The 18300-nt window shown below is 38.2% G+C and overlaps 2 protein-coding genes across 2 annotated transcripts in view; both read right to left on the minus strand.

Moving 5' to 3' along the window:
- SLC4A4 (solute carrier family 4 member 4) overlaps positions 1-864 on the minus strand; it is a 399214-nt gene extending 398350 nt beyond the window's left edge. Inside the window, exon 1 of the mRNA XM_059922878.1 lies at positions 853-864. The gene's annotated coding sequence lies outside the window, so the exon portion shown is untranslated. The remainder of the gene's footprint in view (positions 1-852) is intronic.
- Positions 839-18300, minus strand: part of MOB1B (MOB kinase activator 1B) — a 131402-nt gene continuing 113940 nt past the window's right edge. The window contains exon 10 of the mRNA XM_059922885.1: positions 839-915. Coding sequence (XP_059778868.1) covers positions 895-915 — 21 coding nt within the window. The 3' untranslated portion in view covers positions 839-894. The remainder of the gene's footprint in view (positions 916-18300) is intronic.

Below are 18300 nucleotides of genomic sequence, written 5' to 3' on the forward strand. Positions count from 1 at the left end.
TTTGAACATTTAAAGTTGCCAACAGGACTTCCTTAGTGGCGCAGTGGTTAAGAATCTGCCTACCAATGCAGGGCACACAGGTTCGATCCCTAGTCTGGGAAGATCCCACGTGCCGCGGAGCAACTAAGCCCACGTGCCACAACTACTGAAGCCTGCGCGCCCTAGGGCCTGAATGCTGCAACTACTGAGCCCGCGTGCTGCAACTACTGAAACCCGCGTGCCTAGAGCCCGTGCTCCGCAACAAGAGAAACCACCGCAATGAGAAGCCCGTGCACCACAATGAAGAGTAGCCCCCGCTCGCCACAACTAGAGAAAGCCCACGCACAGCAGAAGACCCAACACAGCCAAAAAATAAAAATAAAAAATTAAGTTGCCAACAATTCCAAATGGTGTCTCATTATTTCTTTCCAATTTGTTTCCATGTGAAGATAAAAACTATTGTATCCAGACTAAATTATAATAGGATGCATAAATGACCCACCATAAATCCTACAGATAGATATCCTCCTACAATGGTTTGAAAAGGAATTTTTTTACATCAAGTCACGAAAGGGAAAAATGCAACTCCATACTCCTTTATTACCTATATTCATCATCAACAACAAGAGCAATGATTTATTGAGTACCCCCCAGTATCACAAGAGGAACTCTCGGAGTTTAAATTAGTAAAGCTAGACCTATGCAGTTTATCAATTCAGAACAAGGTCAGATATTTGCTTACAGAAACAAAAAGGTTTTCCTCTTCTTAGCCATTTATGATTTAAATCTTTTTTTTTTTTTTTTTTAAGTAAAGACAGGAAAGAGGTTAAAATGCAAAGCTGGTTTTTTTCCATACATAACTTTCTGACTTACAATAGGTCAAGCATCGGTGCTCAGGTTTACAGCCAGGAGAGGTTATGAAACAGGTACGGGTATCTGTAAAAAGAAAAATAACAATTATTTGATGAATCTTAAATGATATAAATTTTTCATTGAGAGTATGATACCTCATGATACCTAAATCCATATAAGAATCTCTTCATTTCTTCTCCTCTTGCCCCCCTTTCAGGTTCTATTTTTAGCATTCTATTTTTAGATTTCTGCACTCATTGCTGAGGTAATATGATGTGCAAATTTCCATTAACTGGCAAAATACTGAAAAATCAAAAGATTTCTTCCTAGAAAATATATAGGAAATTTGCCTCAGCAAATCTCTGCAAGAACTTCTTATAAGGCTATCTACTCCTAATCTCTTACTGAGATTTGAAACACATAAATACAAATATTTCTTTCTAAATGTTTGTCAAAATGAAAAAGTCCCTATAAGAAAACGTGGGAAAATAGAATCCTATTGAAATACAGAAAAATAGAAATCTATTGGAATTCATCAACCATAAGGATTTGGATTCTCTTTAAAAAAAAACAAACAACAACTCATACTTAAAATAAGTTTTAGTATAGAATTTGTGGCCAGATTTACCTTACTTAACCAGCAGACTGCTGGTTCTTGTTTTTTTTTTTTTTTTTTTTTTAAACATCTTTATTGAAGTATAATTGCCTTACAATGGTGTGTTAGCTTCTGCCCCTGGTTCTTGTTTATATGTTTATGTGATCTTGTATCTTGTCCCTTAATGAAAAATCATCTTTATATTGCCTTACTGAGTAGTTCTACATATAGTCCACATATGGTTCTCAAAGATTTAATAGTTATTGTATAAATGCAATAAATTGTTTTCATGTTATTTTAGTTGTTATTACAAACATTATCATATTTGGGAGAGGAAAGTCTGCATAATGTATGCAGTTTTGGAAAACGGGTGCAAAACTAGTGTTAGAAGCCAGATCCTGACAGAGACATGCAGTATTTCCCAAAGCCCATAACTCTTTATTTTCTGTCCCTGTGAAAGAAATGAAATTTTCAGAATGCCCACAGAATAAAGAGAATACGAATTCAGACAGTGAAAGGACCATGACCCATTGCTGATCACTTGAGAGTTTGGGACTTAACCAACACACCCACCCTCAGCTCATCCTCAGGATTAGCACATCACCGTTTAAAATACTTCCACGATGAACAGTCTTCTGTGTGAATTTTCCTTGTGTTCAAGTATTTGGCATTACTTTCTTCTGTGTCTCTGACTACAATCATCACAGTCACTGTTTTGTCTTAACTAGAGACACTTGAAATAACCAATCTCTGAGTAACCCCTACTAATTATTTGAGACTTGGGAAGAAAGAGCCATTCTGAAGAGGTTCCCATTCTACCTTTAGCCTTCACATTTTTCCCAGAAAAGAATAAACCGTGTCTCTTTCAATAGCATCTGTGTGTGTTTGGCTGAATAATGCCTCAAGGAGCAGTGATACAGCATAGGAGTAATGAGAATGAAGCCACAGTCATTGAAATCCCTCAAGCCACAAAGTATTCTCCCTGAACTTGATGGCCTGTCACTATCTTTATCTGCATATATACATGTTTATTTTCCAAAAAAAATTTTCATTTAGAGGTAGGTTTAAATAGAGAGTTGAATAGGTTCATGGAAGCCTCAGATAAGTTAAAACATACATACGAGAAAACCACTTTAAATTATATTTAATGTAGTAGAGTTATTGAAGTTACTTTTATAGAATATATTTCAACACAATCTTTCCTAAAAAGGATATTGAACTGTTTTAATTAATATAGAATTGAATTCTATGTTAATAGAATTCATATAGAATTGAATTCTATATTAATAGAATTCATATAGAATTCTCAGCACATCAAAAAGCCCATCTTGCCTTTAAAGCATGTTAGAGAATCTTCCATATAAGCTTAAGGTTATAAGAGCTTTATACCAACTCCCTCCTCAGTCCTCCTTGAACATACATAAATACACACACACACACACACACACACACACACACACACAGAGCTCCAGGGAAGAGGCAGAGTTAGGTCCCCATATAGACTCCACTGACAAAATAGAGGTTTCTGCATTCAAGTAAGCTAATAACCATTACTCATAACAAAGATGAACAAAATACTTGCTCTGAGCCAGGCACTGCACTACAGCCTTATATGAATTCTTTCATTTAATGCTCAAAACAACTCTATAAGCTATTCATGATTTGAGGTTTAGAGAGTTTTTGTAGGTTTAGAGAGAATTGGCAAGTTCACATGGCCAAGGAAGAGTGGAGCTAGAATTCAAACTTGGGCTGTCTTACCCCAGAGCCCCATGCTTTTGCTGTCCCAGTCACAGAATTTTTAGCAACCTCATATAAACCCATGGAGCACCTTTAAGTCACCATTTCAGAGCTTAAAACTTTGTACTCCTTTCTTGTCCTTAAGTTGCCATGTTTTTTAGTTCAAGTGTCAATTTACTTCCTTCAACACTGGATCCAAGTAAGCCAAGAAGGCTTCTAGAATTGAGCCAATGATTAGAATCAGGAAGTAATAATGAAATTTTTAGGCTGTAATAAGGCAACAGTTGGAAGCGTGGGAAAGAAGAGAGCTTCTTTTTCAAAGTAGCTAATTGTCTTATCAACTGAGAAGTGGATATATCCAGTTGTGGTATATTCTCAAATAGTAGTTAAAACAAAGGAATTATATTTAATGTAGCACCATGGAAAAAATCTGGAAAAACTTAAGCTTGAATGAAGAAACCAAGTTGGAATATGTTATGTACTGAATAATATTATACCTTTAATTCTTAAACCCATAAAATAACATTATATATTGATATGGACACACACATGTAAACAAAATACATAAAACACTGATGGGAAGGGGAAAAAGATCTACCTTGGGAATGGTTACTTCTGGGGAACTTAGGGAGTTACCGGCTAGGGAGTAAATAGAGGACTTTGACTATATCTGTAATGTTGTATTTATTTCAAAATGTCTGAGACAAAGATGGCAAAATGTAAATACTTGTTAAATGTAAGAGGTGATTACATGGTATCTGTTATATTCGTTTCTATAAATTCCTGAATATGTGAGAGTTTGTTATTTCAACATAATTTTCTGAATGTTTGAAATAGTTTATCATTTCAACTGCACAACTGAGGTGGGAAAAGTTATGAGAAATAGATAATTATGTATTGTGAGATGGGGAATGTATTGATATATAATTCACGCTCTCTTCTGAGGAAAGAGAAGGGAGGCCATGGGAAAGAGATTGACCAGCCATTGTTGAATGCGAGTAGCATGGAGCAGTTTGGTGGCCATCTGAGCACGCAGTTTGGGGAGGGGGAAAGATGTCAAAGTAGCGGTTAGATAGAACACGGGAGGAGAAAGGGGGATGAGAGAATATAGTGTTCTGTTGCGGGCGGGGTGGGGGGAGTCGTATGTAAATGAAATGTTTGAAACCTGAACTATAATTGACTGCAAATGCAGAGCCCTGGCTGGGCTGGAGCTGAGACTCAGACACACCCAAGTTAGGGAGAATAAGAGGACACCCAGCACCCTTTTTCCCTCCTGCAGACACAGAATTTATTGAAATAAACTGGATTACTTGAGACTCTGGATCCGCCTGGGAAAATAATTACATCCTGACCCCAGTTAGGTTTCACACATACACAACTATGTCTGTTTAATTGAGGGAAACTCAAGTAAAATCAGAAATAACAAGAGACAACAGAAAACTTACCAAAGGGAGCTAAGTGTCTGGTGCAGTAAATTCAGCAAAAGAACCCAGTGGAGGGCAGAGAATTTAGCAGCTTGGAGCAGAACCCAAGAGGAAACAGGCATTCCAGCAGCATGTTCGAGCCCTGTACCTATGAATTAACAGCTGTCTCACAACTTAGAAACTTTGGGGCACAAGCCTTTGTACCATTCCCAAAACTGAAGAAAGAAACACTCTATTTTTCATTCTCAAAAACAAAATTGGTGAAACTATTAGCAAAGATCCCAAATGAGAAGGTGTTGGTGGCAACAAAGTCCCAGCTTACCAGGCTCAAAGGCAGCTGAAACATCAGGGTTCCAACCAGATTACTTCCAGGTGGAAGTTCTGGCTGCAGCAGGAGCAATGCAGTTCAACTCAGAAGACAGCACTATTTATCTAACTCATCGTGTTTTAAGCCTCACCAAGCCTGTTCTAGAACTCTTTGTCTTCACCGTGAACACAGAGCAAGGAAGCATTCTTTCTCTGACTTTGCAAAAGCTCCATTGGCTGAGGTGCCTGAGACAAGAGCCACACCAAGGCAGTCATGGCAGGCTGGCACCAACGAGGCGGCCCTTCCCAATGAGGCGGCCCTTCCCAATGAGGCGGCCCTTCGCTGGGATCTGCAACTAGACTGCAGTAGCAACGGCAGAGTTCCAGTTTTCGCAGCTGTGGCAATTCAGCTTAGGAAGGCCCAGAAGTGAGCTCTAGCCCAGACTCAGCATGGATAAAGGAAAAGCATCTTGTGGGGGAGTTTCCACAAATAAATGGAGGAGGGGGACTCCACACAAAGCATAATGGGTAGGTGAGGTGTAGAGGAATGGAGATGTGAATGTTTTTGTGCTCCTAAGGTGGGAAAGGCTGCGATGTTCAAGTTACTTTAACTTGCTGCTTGAAAGACGGAAGGTTTATCAAAGAAAGTCTTTGCGCTTCAGAGGGAAAAAACCATAATAAAGTAAAACAAAACACAAGTCTGAATTAGATCATTCGTTGCAATGTTTTTGCATCCCTCTAAGATATGAAATCTTCTAAGAGGATTTTTTTGGTTTAGCAAACAAGGAATGGGAAGGGGGGTGGAAAAGAAAGAAGAAACTGCAAATGATCAAATATATCCACTTACAGTATGTTATGATGACAATCTCTTCAATTGTAAACAATGAGAAACATGTAATACTTGAGCCTGTTTTAAATGAAACTTGGTGTAATAGCTAGAATTTTAGCCTGAAGCCTGATGGTATAACGGGAGAGGTGACAGCACCCCTTCAGCAGGAATGACAGAAGACAGAAATCCAGGTGAAATGAGGAGGGGCTGAGCCATAACAGTGACCACAGAGCTGGCTCCAAAGATAAAAAGCCCCCCAACTCACCCCCAAACATTTAAGAGCCCGTAACACAAGCCATCCTCAATTTACAAAGCATTTAAATATACGAAGAAAGGAAAAATTATGGAAGTGAGAAAGGCAGAAGTAGAAACACCAGAGAGAATTCTGATGCAGTGTTGAGCACTGTCCAGAAACATGGGTGGAAAGGGAAGCTAGTCATCCTCTTAAATGTGTCCTACGTGGAGAAGCATTTTAGCCAATTGATTTGTTGAAAGTGCAGGTACCCTTACTCACCCAGCACTTTGCCCATATCAGGAATCATGCTGGCTTCCCTGAGAGATCCCCCTCTGGCTTAAGTGGTTCCATCAGTTGTTGTCTGAGAAGGCGGCAAAGGGAGAGTGCACACTGACCCCAGCGGGCCCAGCCCAGCCTCCTTAAGAGGGCAGACGGGACACATGTGAGCTGTCTCTACCTTCCTGAGTCTTGCACAGGTATAAATACACAAGCGTCACAGCAAAGGATCACGTGGGGACCAGGAGAGGCGCACGCATGCTGAACTCCTGCTGTCAAGGTAACAACTACCTTCGATTCCTGGCAACAGGATCCTTCCGGACCTGCTGTCAGAGAAACTAAGGGATTAGCCAGACTTCTCCCTCTAGGGAGGTCACTGCCCTCCAGAGGGCAGATCAATATATTAATCCCCCCAGAGAAGACTGTCAGCATTGCTCAGCTGTGGGGGACACAGCCCATAGGCCTTACACTTCACACCTTCTTACTGCTTCCAATACAGACTTAGTACCCACAGAGGAGTCTATCTCCAGAGAGTGACGTACGATGGCTTGCTGGCCTCCTGGTCTCTGTGGAAAATGGTCCATCATCAAATCACAGCAATTCCTTTTGGTGAAATTCAAATCTTATCGTAATGGGACTTGAGGATCTGATGATACCTGGAGATCATTCTGGCTACAGAATCTTTAAAGAAATAGCATGCCTGAAATTCAAAGCACAAAAGGACATACCACTTCCACAGCCATAGGTGTTTTAACACATTGCATATGTGCACATGTTTCCCCTGCCTTGACCAAATAATAGGTTTGGAATAGGAATGCATAGCAATTGTAAGACCCCAAAGCCCCCTCCTCTCCCCAGGAGGTGTCTCGAGAGCAATAATATCAGAGTTCTCTCAGCAACGAACAACTGACACCACTTTCCTGCAATCCTGGCTCCCTGAGATGACTTGGAAAGTCATCTTTCTGACTTTTTTACCTCTGCCACAGAAGCACCCTAAAGCTGACAAAGAACAAACATTACGGCACAATTCCACCAAAGCAGAGAATAGCTCTTCATGACTTCCTTCTTAAATTATTATACGGATCCCAAAACAGCAATGCTTTGTTCCTCCAACGTTCCCAAGATTTTCATGAAAAAATCTCTTTGACATTTAACTCGCAGGCCCTCCCTAGCACTCAGACAGGGACCCGTGGGAACGGGACAGAGTATGAGCTTAATGAAGCACCCTCAACGTGCCCCCAGATTATCCCACCCCCACCAACCCCAGGCTGCCGCCAGCCCTTATTCCTTTAGGGTGATTTATTGCCGAGCAGGCTGCTCAGGCCACTTTGTAGATAGACTCCTAGAGACCTTGCAAACTTAAGGAAGCCTGAGACACAGACCTCCCAGAATGATCAAACCTGGGATAAACACAGTTAAGGTGACTTTATTTATGACCATGTACATCATTCTCTCAAGGAAAATGACTTCCTCACAATGGAAGACAAAACTATCATTAAACAAGAGAGAAGGGCTTCAACTAAGCAAGAGCAAAGATTCTGCACATGTCCATATTTACACACCCGAGAGAGAACTGGAGTGTGCTGAGGAAAATCAGAGTCAGAAAGCTCATAGCTTGAAAACTTCTTCCTTTGGGTGACCTCTCTAACCAAGGATCAAGGCTCTTCTATTGTCAGACACATAGAATCAAGGAGATGTCTGACATCTATCTCTCTTAATCACAATTTCCTCAATTGTGAATATCAAGGGACGTTAACTTTTGAGAATCTGAGAGTTACAGATCTTCCCCCCAGAAAAACAAACACAAACACTTCTATACAAAATTTTGCACATAATTTTGGGAGGATAAGTTTCACAGATCTTAAAATTCAGGTTAAGGAACCCCGAACTAGATGACTTCTGAGATTTCTTCCAACTCTAAGATGAGTTTATGGAAGTTCTGGTTAAACTTGACAGATTAAACAATCTCATTTTTCTCTACTCCCTCCTAAAAACTTACCAGAAAAATGAAAACAACCAGAAAAATAATAAAAGGTGAGGAGACGTTAACAAAATAACAGAAAGTAGAAAGTAGATGGACAAGTCAAACTGACTTAGCTGAGCAGAGATTTAAGCAGCTGCACAGAAACCATTCAATTCACCACCCAGAACACTGGAATGGCTCTGAAACTGAAGGCACTAGTACCTATGAAAGTAAAAGTGAGAAGGGAAGTCAATCAAGGTTTACTCTCTTGTACAGGCTCTACCAAAGCCCAGTAACTAATTTTGTATTCTTTTTCTTAAAGAGGAGCCCCTAAATTGTATAGCTTTATGCCCCAATAATCTTGAATTTGTCCTTCAGTGTGGCTGAAACAAAGATAAGTTGAAAGTCTTTATTAGAAACAGTTAGATTCCAAGATGCTCTTCCTCAACCAGGGAATCACTATGTTGTACACCTGAAACTAACATAACGTAAATTCACTATACTTCAATTAAAAAATACCTGGAACATAGTGGACATTCAACTAGTATGTGATAAGTAAATGAAGAATAAGTGAATTAATGAATGAATGAATTAATGAATGCCAATTGTACATTCAACAATGATTTGATGCACTTTGAGGGCCCAAAACGTGTTAACTTCTAGAACCCCTTCATGGGACCACAGTACTCCTATATCCAAATCTTTTCTCATGCTATCTTTTCTCCAGAGAATACATCCTTTTTTTCTTATAGTTTCTAGAATCTCATCTTTTCTTATCAAGGTTTTTCCAAGTAATGAGCTGAAAAGAGGCCCATTCTATCTAAACATGCATTTTCCTGCAACTCACACTTGATTAACATAAATACGTTTGCACTGATTTTTCTAAATAATGTATAATCATTCAGTATATTTGCAAGACAGTAATTCTTTTGTCTGTTAATATACAGAAAAAAGTCTTAATTATCTATTTTTATTGGAAGAAACTGAGTGCAATAGGAGAAAAAACAAGAGAAGTATGGTCCATACCAAATCTTGCTTTCAAATTCTTAGGCATCATTAAGCAGAATACATAACAAAACCATCTGCTACAATGCTCATTATTTCTTATGTACTTTTTCCCCTATATAGTGTATAACCAAACTTTGTCAACCAAAATATTGATCCTCTTTAACTGGGGAAAAGTATAAAAACAAACACAAGCAAAATAGCAAGAATAGCAAGTAGCTTGTTCATTAGCATGGATAATGAAGAGTTGAGTAAACATCTTATTTTGGTCTATCTTTGTCTACCTAATGTAGAGTGTGCTGGGTAGAAAAAGATAGAAACCAAAATTAAAAGTATATACTCTAAGAACTCCAGGATCATTTTTTACTAACCAATTTCCTACAGAGCCTTCACACATATCCTATTATATTTGATTTTTTAAAGTTCATATTTATAAAACATTTCAAAAAATAAATGACTGCTGATGCTGTGACAAATACATTCCCATATGCTACAGTAGAATCAAGTACATTATAGAAAACAAAAACAAACCTGTACATTAAAGTGCCAAGGATTAAAGAAAATTCTTTCATTCAACCAATGTTTACCAAGCATCTGCTTCATTTTCCAGATACCATTCTAGGCACTGAGAACACAGTAGTAAACAAAACAAGTCCCTGCTCTGGTGGAGTTTGCATTCTAGTGTAGGAAGACAGACTATAGACAAATACATAATTTGTCAGGTGATGATAAAAACAGTAAACAAACACAAAGCATGGTAAAGGGAACAGTGGGAGACAGAGGCAGGTAGTTAGGGTAGTCAGCTAAGGCCTGATTAATAAGATGACATTTGAGTAGAGACCTGAAGGAAGTGCTGGAGTGAGCCATGAAAAGATCTCGGGGGATAGCATCCCAGGCAGGGCAACCATCAGGACAAAGTCCCTGGGACAAGTGTGCTTGGTATATTCAAGGAACGGCAGAGGCCAGTCTGCTGTGAAGCCAGCAAGGAGGAAAGCAGTAAGAAGTGGAGATCATGAAGTACCTTATAGAGAATAGTAAGGTCTATTTGTCTTGCCTCTGATTGAAACGAGAGACAAAAGAAGGGATTAGATTTCCTTTACCCTACTGAAGAAGTCAGTCCTTTATTTCTACCTGGGATGGAGTAGAAGGAAGGAAAGGAATTCGTTAACAGGAATCACAATACCAAGGAGGGAAGAGACTAGTCCTGGTGAACAAGGGACTGATTGGAAATCCACTTATGATCATAACATGTGGCTCTTGCAATTTTTATCTGAAAACATTGTTAATAGCAGGCTGACATTCGTGATTTCCTTCCATCCTAAATGCAGTAACCTCTTATTTTCCCATCAGGTGAGACAGGAATGCTAGTCTAAATTCAGCCTAATCATGGTGCCAATAATAGCACAAATGTGAAGAGCACTTCTGAGCTGAAGATCCCCAGTTTCTGCTTCTGAATTAAGCCTTGTTACATGTCCTCCAGGTTCAGGTTAATCACCATCCTGCAGTGAGCAAACTCAAAGGAGAGGCATCGACACAAAGCTAGACCTCAGAACAAATTACCAAGCACTAGCCAGGCAAATGTGCCAGCATGCAGTAATCTCGTCTTTCTAGCTGCTGTATTTTTAGCAGTCACTGCTGAGCAACTCATTTTCCCACACTGAGGCTACTAGAGTAATTTTCCAACAGAACTTGCACAAAATATCACCAGCTAATTTGTTTAACCTTCATAAGCTTTCTTTCTCTCCCTTCCTTCTTTCTTCCTTCCACCCTTCACTCCTCCCTCCCTTCCTTTCTTTTTCTTAGTAATCATAGTTACATTCTGGGCCTAAATTGTCTCCTTTAGAGGTGAAGTCTCTCTCTGCTTTAGGGAAAGAACTTTTCTGTGTTTAATTTAAATGGTAAATTAGGTTCAAAAAAACAACATCTGTTTTGAGCAATATTAAGATTGTACTGTGAAGTTCAAGTCCTCCTGGTGAATTCTCTTTCTAGTGAAATATTTTTGTGGTTATTGCTACAAAAGAAATGAAAACTATTTTGTTCTTCAAAATGGATGCCAGTCAGGGAGCTCTATGGGAATTCCTGCTGCCTCAAGTTTCAGCCTATTCTCCTCTTTACAGCTACCATCACCTGGTCCTTATCTTCCCACACCCACTGGGATTTGAAGACTCTCATTTATTGTTCATCACTATGGAGAAAAAGAAATGCAACAGAAATTCAAATTGCGATGATGTCACAACAAAATTTTAAATCTCACCTAGTTCTTCAGGTAATTAATTCCTATTCTATACTGACATCTAACTGGAGGCAAGCAAATCTCTTTAGCACCTTTCCTGAATTTTCTTAGGAAGTGTCATCCATCAAGTGTTTATTAGGTATTATTATGTGCCAGGTATTGTTCTAGGTCCTAGAGATATAAAACAAAGCAAACAAACAAACAAAGATTAATAAATCCCTGCTATTGTTTCCAGTGGAAGGAAACATGCACTAGCTTGGGGGACTGATAATACCATAGAAGAAAATGAGGCAGGGAAAGAGGATAGGAAGGATTGGGGCAGGGGGCAGGTGCAATTTAAAACAGGTGGTCGGTCATACTGACTGAAGTAAGTCAGACAGAGAAAGAGAAGCATCGTTTACATGCGGAATCTAAAAAGAAATGATACAAATGAACTTATTTACAAAACAGAAACAGACTCAGACTTAGAGAAGGAATTTATGGTTGGGCAGGGGAAAGGGTGGGGGGAAGGGATAGTTAGGGAGTTTGGGATTGACATGGACACACCGCTATATTTAAAATACAATAGATAACCAACAAGGACCTACTGTATAGCACAGGGAACTCTGCTCAATATTATGTAACAACATAAATGGGAAAAGAATTTGAAAAAGAATAGATACATGTATATGTATAACTGAATCACTTTGATTTATACCTGAAACTATCACAATATTGTTAATCAACTATACTCAAATATAAAATAAAATATTTAAAAAATAAAAAATAAAATAGGTGGTCAGGGAAGGTATCACTGAGAAGATTCATTTGAACAAATACATGGAAAATTTGAACATACAAGATACCGTTTCAGGAAGCATTTTGACTTTCTAAAAGTCATTTCCTTTCTGAAAACGTGTCCTCTATGGTGGTTTTAAGGAAACATATTTTATAGCCTTTTTGATCACTTTGCACAAATTTAAATATGTTAGCTCAAAGATGACCATTCTCATCATTATTATCTAATATTGTTCTGGAGGAAAACAGTGGCCAATGCAATTGGTCAACAGAAGAAATTAGGTATAAAAATAGAAGAGGAATAGGTAAACATTATAATTTGTAGACCATCTAACAATTGCTTTCAGCTTAAAGAAGGAACAAAAATCAATTAAAATTGAAAGAGAAATCAGCAATGTGAATGGTTACTAAATTAATATGTAAGTATTAATTGCCTGCATATGTATTAATAGCAACAACAATCAGTTTAAAAATACAAAGGAAGATAAAATCTCATTTACAGTAACAACAGAACATGGCAAGATATTTAGGAATAAACTTGACAAGAAATGTGCAAGAACGTTGAAGAAAATTTTGAAACACTACTAAGGAATGCAAAAAATAACCTTTAATACATGAAAATGAATATCAATTCATGATTAGGAAGACTCAACATCATGAAGATAGCAATTCTCCCTAATTTAAATCTATAATTTAATATGATCCCAATAAAAATACCATCAGAATTTTTGTCAGAAAAACAGTGAGGTATATTTAAAGTGCTTATGGAAAAGAAAGAAAGCCAAAAGGCTGTGAAACTCTAAAAATATAAAATTAATAACAAGAGGGGAACAAACCTACTGAAATTATTTTTATTTTGAAACCTCACCAATTATAATAGTGCAGTGCCACTGAATAACTGACAGACAGATGAATTAAACAGAATAGAAGGTCTAGAAATAGACATAAATATATTAGGGAATTTAGTATAAAGGTGGCATTGCACATCATTAATGGGAGATGGATTATTAAGTAAATAGTTCTGGAACAAGTAGGTTAGCTATAAAAATTTTTTGTCGTATCATTTATACCAAAATAAACGTTTGGTACATAAAAGTTTTAAATATTAAAAAAAACATAAAGCATAGACTCAGAGTAGGGAGGGCCTTACTAATTATAACACAAAACCTGGAAATCATTAAAAACTGATCAATTCAAGTACATAAAAATTTTAAATTTCCACATAGCACAAACACTGTAAGCAAAAATTTAAAAAAAATTTTCAACAAGTATAAAAAGGAATATCCACACATTGCTGGTAGAAGTATATAAATTGGTACCAGCTCTATTGAGAGCAATTTGGCATTATTAAAATTAAATCTTAAGTGTATACATCTTTGACTCAGAAATTTCTTCTAGGAATTGGTCCCAAGTATTTATTGATACATGAGAGAAAAGACATATACAAAGATATTTATGCATTATTTAAAATATCAAAATATTGAACCAAATGGGATACATCTATGTAATGGAATCATATGCAACCTTCTAAGAGTAAGGCAAATCTGTATGTACTGATATGAAATGATCTCCAAGATCACTATTATCTTCCCTTAGCCCAGGAGCAGAAACAGAGACCCAAAAACCCAATGGATTAAGTGTGAGACAGAAAAAGTATGGATGTATGCTTCTAGCTTAGCTTTTTTGTCCCCAAAGAGTTAATATGCCTGAAGCTAAGATAGAGACAAGAGAGATGGAGAACAGACCTGGATGGGGTCCAGGACTGGAGGTCCTTTCAAAGTGGGAGTAGGAAATTTTTAGGCCCAGGACATAGAGAAAAGGACTCCATGATGAGTTATTCTTAATGTGTACCCCACACTGACACTTTGCCTCTGAACATTAACCATCTAACCAACCTGGACACTCTTAAGATGTCCCTTGAAGAGTGAGTGGGACTTAATGTGGGGAATCTGGACATCCTATGTGGAGGTGGATACCTAAGGGAAAACTCTGCCCCCTGACCAGTGTGGAACTGAATAGAACCAGTTGGGAATTTCTGTCTTTAGGAAATGATGGATGCACCACATCTGTCATATATGTCATCCCAAGGAATTTGAACTTACTCTCAATTCCCAAACTTTGTATCAATCATTCCCATTCATGATGTCTTCTGTGAAAAACACTGTGAAAGATGGCTCTCCTGACACAACTAATTTATGGTGATGGAAATGAGAAGAGTGGTTATCCTAATAATGTAAAGAAAATGTAGTGTGGGACTTCCCTGGTTGCTCAGTGGTTAAGAATCCACCTGCCAATACAGGGGACATGGGTTCAAGCCCTGGTCCGGGAAGATCCCACATGCCACGGAGCAACTAAGCCCAAGCACCACTACTACTGAGCCTGCACTCTAGAGCCCGCGAGACACAACTACTGAAGCCCACGTGCCACAACTACTGAAGCCCGCGCGCCCTAGAGCCTGTGCTCCGCAGCAAGAGAAGTCACCGCAATGAGAAGCCTGCTCACCGCAAGGAAGAGTAGCCCCCGCTCGCCACACTAGAGAAAGTCCTTGTGCAGCAACGAAGACCCAACGAAGCCAAAAATAAATAAATAAATTTATTAAGAAAAGAAAATGTAGTGTGAAAAGGAATTCAAATGTTGGTAATGTCAGTGGGGGGCAAATCTAAGAGTCTTCTGTGGTACTGAATATGTTCTGTATATTGATGGGAGGCAGTTAGATGCATGTAAACATACTTTTAAATGTTTGCTTAAAATTTACAGATCACTGTATATATTTACACCTCAGTTTTAAAAAACTAACCTGGGATTTCCTTCTATTCAGCCACAACCTACTTGGGCTTGAGTTACCCACATGCCTCTCTTTCTCCCCCATGAAGGGTCAAACTCACCTGTTCAGCAAAATTCCAATGCCAGATAGTACAAATGCAAAGTCACAAGGAAAACAGAAACACAACCATATTTAGCTGGTGTAGAGATCAAAGAAAAGTAAATAATGAACTGTGGCTTCATCAAACATTTACAGACAAGTACAGGGCAGAACAAAGCAGCCAATAATCAAGATATACGCTGGGATTATATTTGCTTTAGAACAGTTTATTTTCAAATTTGCGATTGGCTTTTAAGTCTTTCATTTAACTCTAACATTTTATTAAAAGATTATAATAAAATTTTGGTTAATTGTGGTTTTATAAAACTATAATCTTTTAGTGCTTTTAAAAATACTTCTTAAAATTTAAAAAAATACTTTCTTTTTTGAAATTTTGTATTTGCATTGCCCTACAGTCCAGTGACCTATATGTGTCAAAGCAGCTGCAAGAACTCTAGTAAGACTAAGAAAAATCTGAATTCCTTTTCACACTACATTTTCTTTTGTCTGCACGTGTGGGAGACTTATCTACTTTCGGGAAGGTGTTGTGGAGATTTACTTTCCTTAGTTCTGAGCCTCTTCTTGTTTCAGTCAAAAATACAACACTCCCTACTATCCTATTCCCACTCCCCTTACTTCTCAACAGAAGTAATTTTTGGTGTGAGGGTAAAGAGCAAAATAAAGTCATAGGCCAAGGGTGGCCAAAGTCAATGACCTCTGTGGCAAACCCAACTAAGCTCGCTCCTACCAGAAGCCACAATTTGAGGGGTGTGGGATAAGCAAAGTAACTGAAAAACAAACCGCCACAAGAAGGAGGGCTAATGGTAGGAAGGAGCTGCACTGAATTCACCCAACAGCACCATTTTGTCCCACCAGCTATACTTTCTTCTGTAGAAATCCTATGAATTTTGAGCTCATAGCAATATGAGGCCAGGAAACAATCACATATCAAAGAGAAGAAAGCATTTGATAGTATTAATAGCAATCATTCCCAACTGTAGTCACTGTTTCTCCCTCTTGGAAAAAAATGACAAAGAAAACACAGCATTTACTCCAGCCCTGCTGAAATACATCTGCCTGGAATTGTTTCTATTATTTTTGAATCAAAAACATCTTATCTTTTAAACTTTTATTATCGCACCATTTTTGTAAAGACCATACACCACTGAATCCCCCAGAATGGACAGCTGTATTATTATGGAAAAGGAAAGAACCTGGATCTAGACTATCTAATTGGAAAATCATGGCTTTGCCACTTACTGGATACAAAAAGGAAGATAACATCTAGCTTCACAAAGGTGTCATAAGAGGTAAAAACTTTTGTAGCCTGTAACAACTTACTTACACAAATGTAAGGCATGAGAGAGGCAGTATTAAAGTGGAAAGGACAGAGGCTTTGGTCTAAGGAGACCCTGGTTCAAAACTCAGCAGTATCACTTTGACCAAGTTAAGTTCCCTGAACTCAATTGCTCCATCTGGATTGTTGCAAGGATTAAATATTAACTTTTATAAAGGCCCAGACATTTAACAGATAGCCAATAAATGACAGCTCTTATTTTGAAGATTTTTTTCCTTTCCTTTAGTCACTTTTCATTCATTTATTCAACAAATGTTTATTGAGTAATAGGCACTGCACTAGGGTATAATGGTAAGACAGATACAATTCCTATCTTCATGGAGTTATTGTCTAGTTGGGAACTCAAACAGAAAATTACAATATAATTTTATATGTATTATAGTAGGGAAAGTATAGAGTGCTATAGGAACCCAGATGAGAGACACTTTGTTCAGACTTAGGTCAGTACTATAGAAGCTTCTTGGAGAAAGTGACTTTGAGCTGAAAACTGAAAAATAAGTAGGAATTAGCAGATGAAGGAGAAGGAGTAAGGGAAATTTTCCAGGCAAAGATATGTGCAAAGGCCCAGAAGCAAGAGAAATGCGTGTCAAAGAAACCTCAAAATACCCACCAACACATACACTCTGTTCTGGGATTAGAACATAAATACTCTCATACAGATCTTTCTGTCCTTTTCTTGTCCAGTGACATCATATCTTGCAGCCTTTCATCTGACAAATATTCATCGAAGACAACAGAAGAAAACATATTTTCATCTTCGGCCAAAATCCTACCATGACCAATTACCATCATCAAGTATAAATTCCTGGTTATGTGGCCCAATAATTAACAACACATATTGTTCCAACCTGGAGATCTAGAAGCATAGCATCAGACTGGATGATGATGGATAAATACCACTCTCTACTCTCCATGAGCTTAACAGTCCAACTGAAAAAATTAAACATAAAATTGATTAGGACACAAAATAGTATGTGATTAAATATTACCTGACTGATTGCACAATAAGTGTAATAGAAATTTAGACAAGGATAGATCATGATAAAAATCTTATAAATGCCACTGTAGCTTGGGAGTATTTTCCTCACATCATTCAAATGGGCTTACTGTATTATACACATGCACGCGCGCGCACACACACACACACACACACACACACACACACTTCGACAAGTTGGTTTGGTCATTCAACAAATGTTTAAGGGTCTACTATTACATGTATACAACAGATACAGGGACAAAACAAAGGTCCTCTCCATATAGATTTTATATTTTCGTTGGCAAAGGAAGCAATAAACAAAAAACAAGAAAGCACTTTACACATATATCTTATTTAATCTTTGAAACAACTCCACGAGGTAGGATTTATCAAGAGACATGGGATATCAAATAACTTGTCCAAGATCAAACAGCTAGCAAGTAGCATAGCCAAAATTTTAACCTAGGTCTATCAGATTATAAAGCCCAAGTCCAACGTCAGCAGTTCCACTCCACTGCTGAAACTTTCCATTTCCCTGAATGACAGAGGTTCCTGGAGGCTTCTCTGATACATGGTCGGTCCAGAAACAGTTTGCCCAAGATTAGCCAAGTGATTCTCATGCTTTTTGCTTCCACTGAGCTAGGTCGCAGGCTCTTTCTTGTCCTGCGGTGTTCTTTCTTCCATCTGTATTGCTTTCATCGAGATTTTAGTTTCCACCTCAAATATATATCCATGGGTTCCATTCTATGCAATTCCCTTCTCTGCTTTAACATCTTCAAAAAATTCTCCATTCATTTTCCTCATTTACCAAAAACAGTTGCTGATTAGTAACACTATACTCCCCTTCAAAAGCATGGCTTTAATGGGCTATGTGGCTACGGTGCTATGTT

Source organism: Balaenoptera ricei, chromosome 5 (assembly GCF_028023285.1).
Source record: "Balaenoptera ricei isolate mBalRic1 chromosome 5, mBalRic1.hap2, whole genome shotgun sequence".
In the NCBI taxonomy this organism is placed as follows: Eukaryota; Metazoa; Chordata; class Mammalia; order Artiodactyla; family Balaenopteridae; genus Balaenoptera; species Balaenoptera ricei.